At 40.9% G+C, this 8,329-nt stretch overlaps 1 protein-coding gene across 1 annotated transcript in view; it reads left to right on the top strand.

The window, feature by feature from the left end:
• The window catches only part of LOC311110163 (C-type lectin domain family 4 member E-like), a gene marked incomplete at its 3' end in the record, with an annotated part of 129,540 nt that extends 128,272 nt beyond the window's left edge, over positions 1–1,268 (top strand). Inside the window, exons 5-6 of the mRNA XM_084188718.1 lie at positions 97–200; positions 1,109–1,268. Coding sequence (XP_084044844.1) covers positions 97–200; positions 1,109–1,268 — 264 coding nt within the window. The remainder of the gene's footprint in view (positions 1–96; positions 201–1,108) is intronic.
• Between the last annotated feature and the right edge of the window lie 7,061 nt (positions 1,269–8,329).

Raw genomic sequence — 8,329 nt, forward strand, 5'->3', positions numbered from 1 at the left:
GGTTATGATCAAACATCCCTTGGTCAGTAATGTATCTTCCAATATTTAACACATGTAGTCTATTGCAGTTGACAATATCAGTATCTTTATCAACAGGAGTTTCTCTTTGGCCTCGATAAGAGAGCCTGGATTGGTCTGAATGACTCTGTTACTGAGGGGACCTGGAGATGGGTGGACCGCACACCACTGACCACCCCAAGGTAAGAGACTACTGCTCTAATAACACTGACCACAGTGTAAGGGGTAGGTCTGATTCTCTGTGTTGTTCATAATCCAATGACTACGAGGTGAGATTTGATCCTCCTGGTGTAATATGGAGACTTAACAAATTACATATTGCTTCAAATCTTGTTTTCACTCATAGATGTCATTCCACAAGCACTAAAGATATAGCATAGAAACCAAGTACTATTTGCATTTGAAAATGGCATTCAAAAAATACAACTAAAGTTTTGGTTGTTTGTCCATGCTTGGTGAGGTATCTTCATTTTAAAGCTAAAAAAACATGTCTATAATTTAGGATGATGTTTTCTACCACAGTGTCTGACTATTTACTTTGACCCCTTTTTGTTGTTGATTTTTGTACTGGCTCTCTTCCACTGGCTCTATGCACCCTCACTAGACTCTACCCACACACACACACACACACACACATACTACACTGACACACCAACACACACTCACACACACACACACACACACTACCTACGCTCACACACACACACTCATACATAGACACACCTTCACACTTTTCTCATGCACTGCTGCTACTCTGTTTATTATCTAACCTGATTGCCTTGACACTTTTACCCCTACCTACATGTATATAGTACCTAAATTACCTCAACTACCTCGTACCCCTGCACATTGACTCGGTACCGGTATTCCTTGTATAAAGCCTCGTTATTGTTATTTTATTGTGTTACTATTTTCCTTTTTTTTGTTTAGAAAATGTAGTATTTCTTTTTTTCTAACATTTTAACTCTGCATTGTTGGGAAAGGACCCGTAAGTAAGCATTTCATGGTAAAGTGTAAGCCTGTTGTATTTGTCGCATGTGACAAATCAAATGTTTATTATTTAATTTTCTCTGTCTTGTTTACCCTGTAGTTACTGGTACCAACAGCAGCCTGACAATGGTAATGACGACCCAGAAAATGGGGAGGAGGACTGTGTTGAGCTGAACACAGAAACATGGCTTCCTGTAAAGGCATGGAATGACCAGTCATGTGAAGACAATCGTCACTGGATTTGTGAAAAACGGGTTTAACAACACCATGACAACAGAGGAGGCTGGTGGGAGGGTGGGAGGGTGGGCGGGCTCATTGTAATGACTGGAATGGAATCTATGGAACGGTATCAAACACATCAAACATATAGAAAACACGTTCGACTCCGTTCCATTAATTCCATTCCAGCCATTACAATGAGCCTGTCCTCCTATAGCTCCTCCCACCAGCCTCCTCTTCATGACATCATACTGTAACACAGATACCTGAGCGACGGAAATGAAGCGCCTTGCACTCTTGGCCTACACGCTAGCAGTGAACATTTTTGCCAAAACATAACACCATGTTCCATATCTCACTGCTTTCTTCCACATGCTGTGCTCTCCTGACGCCTTTTAATCAACACTTTTTTATATTAATTCAACGGATTGTGGTCGGTAAACCCATGGAATATGGTGTTAGGTAATTGCGTACCTACTATTAATAATATATTTATTGAGATCTATTAGCATATAGGGTAATGTGGAGCAACTAGCCCCCCACTCCCTAATTCTCACAGCAACCACTTTATGTCACCAATTTATTTTCCAACACTTTCCCTGACTGCCACTAATCTTGATCAACTTAAACTTTATGTCTCATGCATTTTAAAGTCACTAGCAAAACGATTCTGAGGTAAGTTGATCTAATATTTTGTCATTTAGAAAACGTTATATAGATAATTTAATTAAGTTAAATTAAATTAACTATAAACGTTTTATATATAAACACCATTATGGGAGCCTAAAGATACATAATCCACTTGTTTGAAGATAAAAATTGTAATCAGATTTTAATAAAGCAGTCAAATGTAAGAGGGTACAAGTCAATGGTACCTAAAGTATTATTTTCCAAATCATCTACAAGTAACTTTGAGTTACATATAATTGTTTTTGATACTTTAGGATGATTTGGCGTGGAAACCTCATGATAGTGGGCCTCCACATGTTGATGTTGGTCACGTTACTGATAACTAATGTGAGTTTATGCTGCGTGCACGGTGCAGTTCCAAATTGTTACAAAGGGTGGCAGCCTAGACCAAAAAAATAATTTTTGCAGTAAATATTATTCTGGTTATGTGCACTGTAGCAGGATTGGGATTTCAGGCTGCCATCCTTTGGATTATGTTGGAACTGCGTAAACTCACATTAGCAGTTGGCTTGTGTTATATCTGTAGAATGGGGGGACACACCACTTTTAAAGATAATATGTACAAACTCGGGCACCAAACACACTTGAAAATCATAATTGTATATTTATTTGTGGTAATAAATCACAGATTCCAATGTCAATTAGCTACAGGACAATATTTCAACTTATTTAATTACACAAAAACAAATGCACCACCTCCTCCCCCTGAGAACATTTTTGTGGGTTTTACTGTAGTGACACATCACAATTTTACACATATGTACACACCAGCATACACTCCTTTCTCCAACTAAATATTCACAATGTTTGCAAGTTATTATACACAGAAATAGGATGTTAGTACATCCATGCAGATCTCTGTTCTCCTGAACGCTCCTCTGTCTGTCTTGTGTAGGCCTCCTCTCTCTCTCTCTCTATATATATATATATATATATTTATATATACACTGCTCAAAAAAATAAAGGGAACACTTAAACAACACAATATAACTCCAAGTCAATCACACTTCTGTGAAATCAAACTGTCCACTTAGGAAGCAACACTGATTGACAATACATTTCACATGCTGTTGTGCAAATGGAATAGACAACAGGTGGAAATTATAGGCAATTAGCAAGACACCCCCAATAAAGAAGTGGTTCTGCAGGTGGTGACCACAGACCACTTCTCAGTTCCTATGCTTCCTGGCTGATGTTTTGGTCACTTTTGAATGCTGGCGGTGCTTTCACTCTAGTGGTAGCATGAGATGGAGTCTACAACCCACACAAGTGGCTCAGGTAGTGCAGCTCATCCAGGATGGCACATCAATGCGAGCTGTGGCAAGAAGGTTTGCTGTGTCTGTCAGCGTAGTGTCCAGAGCATGGAGGCAATACCAGGAGACAGGCCAGTACATCAGGAGACGTGGAGGAGGCCGTAGGAGGGCAACAACCCAGCAGCAGGACCGCTACCTCCGCCTTTGTGCAAGGAGGAGCAGGAGGAGCACTGCCAGAGCCCTGCAAAATTACCTCCAGGAGGCCACAAATGTGCATGTGTCTGCTCAAACGGTCAGAAACAGACTCCATGAGGGTGGTATGAGGGCCCGAAGTCCACAGGTGGGGGTTGTGCTTACAGCCCAACACCGTGCAGGACGTTTGGCATTTGCCAGAGAACACCAAGATTGGCATATTCGCCACTGGTGCCCTGTGCTCTTCACAGATGAAAGCAGGTTCACACTGAGCACATGTGACAGACGTGACAGAGTCTGGAGACACCGTGGAGAATGTTCTGCTGCCTGCAACATCCTCCAGCATGACTGGTTTGGCGGTGGGTCAGTCATGGTGTGGGGTGGCATTTCTTTGGGGGGCCGCACAGCCCTCCATGTGCTCGCCAGAGGTAGCGTGACTGCCATTAGGTACCGAGATTAGATCCTCAGACCCCTTGTGAGACCATATGCTGGTGCGGTTGGCCCTGGGTTCCTCCTAATGCAAGACAATGCTAGACCTCATGTGGCTGGAGTGTGTCAGCAGTTCCTGCAAGAGGAAGGCATTGATGCTATGGACTGGCCCGCCCATTCCCCAGACCTGAATCCAATTGAGCACATCTGGGACATCATGTCTCGCTCCATCCACCAACGCCACGTTGCACCACAGACTGTCCAGGAGTTGGCGGATGCTTTAGTCCAGGTCTGGGAGGAGATCCCTCAGGAGACCATCCGCCACCTCATCAGGAGCATGCCCAGGCGTTGTAGGGAGGTCATACAGGCACGTGGAGGCCACACACACTACTGAGCCTCATTTTGACTTGTTTTAAGGACATTACATCAAAGTTGGATCAGCCTGTAGTGTGGTTTTCCACTTTAATTTTGAGGGTGACTCCAAATCCAGACCTCCATGGGTTGATAAATTTGATTTCCATTGATAATTTTTGTGTGATTTTGTTGTCAGCACATTCAACTATGTAAAGAAAAAAGTATTTAATAAGATTATTTCATTCATTCAGATCTAGGATGTGTTGTTTAAGTGTTCCCTTTATTTTTTTGAGCAGTGTATATATATTGTCCTGTGTTCTCCTCTCTCTGTCCTGTCTGCTCCTCACTCCCCTCTGTTCCATGCTGTCTGATGTTCTGCTTTCCTAGATCCTTTATATTATTACTTTATATTATTACAAAGATGGAATAGTATCAGCATTCTGAACACACACGCACACACACACACACACACACACACACACACACACACACACACACACACACAAATAAGCAATGTGAAGAACAGGAAAACGGGCAAATTATGTTTAATTTAATTGAGCTAAAGGTAAAATCTGAGATAATTTATATTCCTTAATGATAATAGCAGTTCAACTCAATCTTAAAGCTGATGAGCATTGAACTGTCAACCTATCACTAACCACAATACCTTTGTTCTCTCTCTCTGTTCTCCTGTACTCTCCTCTGTCTGTCCTGTGGGCCTCTGTCTCTCTATGTAGATGTAGAATAATATCAGTGCATTTGCAATTGTATTGTAAACACACATACACACAAAATCACTTACTCCTGCAAATAGAATGACCGTCTCAGTGTTTGCTGAGCTCCATCTCTCGAGCTCCAGCTCCCTCTTTCTCAAGAAGAAATTCTGTAAGTCCATCTTCTACAAGTTGGAAAAACAATGTTAACGCAGCCATCCAGCTTTGATCTTTCAACAGTTAATTGAGCTCAGGTTACCAAAAGTAGCTAACGTCATGTTGGTCTTTGATGCCCTTCAAGTTAGCAAGCTAAATAGCTTTATTTGCATATTTTTTGCATATTTGGACAGTAATTGATTAGACAGTAATTGGTTAGTTAGTGATACTTTTCGTGTCGTGAACAGAGCTCCAGCAGTTGGATTTAGTGTCCAGTGTCCAGATAGCTAATAATCTACTGTCATAACATTTGCTAGACTGGGTAGTCCCTAGCGTTAGTTAGCTAGCTTAACGTTATCTGTCAGTGCAGCTTTTGAGTCAACATGTTGAAACGTAGCTAAATTACTTGAATCTGGCTTACTGTGAGGTCAATAACTCTGAATATCTCATCATGGGCTAACAAAAGTAGCTAGCTATAGTAGCAGCAAGTTAACGAAGTACCTCCGGTTCTCCTTCTCATCTTTGTTCTCTCAAGAGAATGAACAGTAACTCGCGCGCGCCGAAATGTAAAGTGCCACCGTACACAGAAATACTGGTTTTAGGCAGTGTCACCTGCAGTTGGACACAGACAGAGGGCAGAACAGTAGTGAGAGGACAGACACACTGCACACAGGCAGACACGGACGCACGTGAAGCTCCCCTTTAAAACCTCTGAGAAAAACACAGACCAATTTCCTACACACACAAACCTCTGAATAATGTATTTTTAGTCATTTAGCAGACGCTCTTATCCAGAGCGACTTACAGTTAGTGAGTGCATACATTATTTTTCTATTTTTTCATACTGGCCCCCTGTGGGAATCGAACCCACAACCCTGGCGTTGCAAACGCCATGCTCTACCAACTGAGCTACATCCCTGCCGGCCATTCCCTCCCCTACCCTGGACGACGCTGGGCCAATTGTGCGCCGCCCCATTGGTCTCCCATTAATAACTCCTCACACTGATGTCACACACATACAGCATAGATAAAAGTAAAGGGCCCCTATATGGCCATCGGTGGCTGGCATAGAGAGATTAAGAGCCATAATGTGAACTCCATTTGAACTCCATTTGAAGGATGCCACAAACAGGCCTGGCAAAGTGATAGGATGAAAGGCTGCACTCGTCACTACTTCTTGTCATGCAGCTATCATGTTGTATCACTGTGTTTAGAACTTCCTGATTGAAGATGATTGGATACTTACAACATTATATCAACTGTAGTGGACCACAGACAGAGATCAGAGGTACCAGGTAGAGATGCAAATCAGACCAACTACTCAACTACTTGTCAGTGAAGTTACAATCATACAGTAGATATTGCCATTAGGAGTCAGTTAGAAAGGTAATCATACAGTAGATATTACCATTAGGAGTCAGTTAGAAAGGTAATCATACAGTAGATATTACCATTAGGAGTCAGTTAGAAAGGTAATCATACAGTAGATATTACCATTAGGAGTCAGTTAGAAAGGTAATCATAAGGTTAGTTAAGATGGATGACTGAGTCAACAAACAGGTTATTGCATTAAACTGGATTGTTGAAGAAAACAAGGTTATTGAAGAAATTTCAGAACACAGCAATGAGTAGACTGAGACCCATCGCTCACGTAAGAACTAAGAAAACTATCACACACTGACAAAGACTTACACAAATGCATGACACAAAAACACTGCAAAAAAACGGATAATAAGTCTCAGGTTTTTTTTATTGATTTTACCTTTAAAAGGACAATAAGCAGTTGAAACTAAAAGTAAGGGACTCCCCACACCTTTTTTGGTAAAAAGCTGGGGGATGGGGCTGAAGAAATGTAACCACTCTCAAATTCATAAACAGCGCTATGGATGCAAGGAATGACCATCCATTATATAAAAATGATAGCTGTAACCGTCTTTTCAGGCTATATAGTGTTTGTATACACTTAATTTGTTTGCAAACATTGTAGAAAAACAAGTGTATATTTTGGGTTCTATTGGGTTACAACAGTTAAAGAAGCCCATGAGGCATTTATAGATTATATTGTTCAAGAATCAAATCGGTACATATCATAAATGTATAAGTCAAAAAAATGTATGTTGCAACTGCAGATTGCACTTTAAATATGCAAATAGATGTATGTTTTGTATTTGTATTTATTAGGGTCGCCATTAGTTCCTGCCAAGGCAGCAGCTACTCTTCCTATGCTCCAAAAAGGATAAAAACAATTACTCAAAACAATTACATCACAACAAAACATAACAACAGTATACATCATAAATAAAACAATACATCATACAAGACATTATTACATAATTACTCTAATACTACAAATGTACAATAGAAAATGTACAATACTACAATACTACAATGTGTGTATGTGTGTAGAGTGCCTGTGTTAGAATGTGTGCGTGTCTCTTCACTGTCTGCGTTGTGCCGTGAGGTGTTGTTTTTAAAAATCTGATTTTACTGCTCGCTTGAGTTACTTGATGTGGAAGAGAGTTCCATGTCGCCATGGCTCTATGTAGTACTGTGCGTTTCGCAGAGTAAGTTCTGGACTTGGGGACTGTGAAGAGACCCCTGGTGCCAGGTCTTGTGGGGTATGTATGGGTGTCTGAGCTGTGTGTTAGCTGTTTGAACAGACAGTTTGGTGCTTTCAGCACGTCAATACCTCTCACAACAACAGGTAGTAGTGATAAAGTCAATCTCTCCTCTACTTTGAACCAGGAGAGATCAACATGCATGTTATTGATGTTAGCCTTGCTGCTCTGTTCTGGGCCAACTGTAATTTGCCCATGTCCTTCTTTGCAGCACTTGACACTATAACTGGGTAGTAGTGCAGTTGTCATAAAACTAGGGCTTGTATGATTTGTTTGGTTGATTGTGAAGTCAAGAAAACAGAACAGCGCTTTATCACAGACAGACCTCTCTCCATCTTAGCTACCATTGCATCAATATGTTTTGACGATGTCACATTACAATTTAGGGTTACAACAAGCAGTTTAGTCTCCTTAACTTGCTCAATTTCCACATTATTCATTAAAATATTCAGTTGAGGTTTAGTGTTTAGCGAATGATTGGTCCCACATACAATGCTTTTCATTTTTTGATATATTTAGGATTAGCTACATGCCAGCCATTCTTAAACTGGCTATAGCTCTTTGTTAAGTGTTGCAGTGATTTCCCTTGCTGTGGTAGCTGCCTTGTATAATGTTCAGTCATCAGCATACATAGACACACAGGCTTTACTCAGTGCTAGTGGTAGGTCATTAGTAAAAATATTTTTTAAAGTAAGGG

The sequence above is a fragment of the Coregonus lavaretus genome (assembly GCF_964263955.1).
Source record: "Coregonus lavaretus genome assembly, contig: SUPER_35_unloc_2, whole genome shotgun sequence".
Taxonomy (NCBI): Eukaryota; Metazoa; Chordata; class Actinopteri; order Salmoniformes; family Salmonidae; genus Coregonus; species Coregonus lavaretus.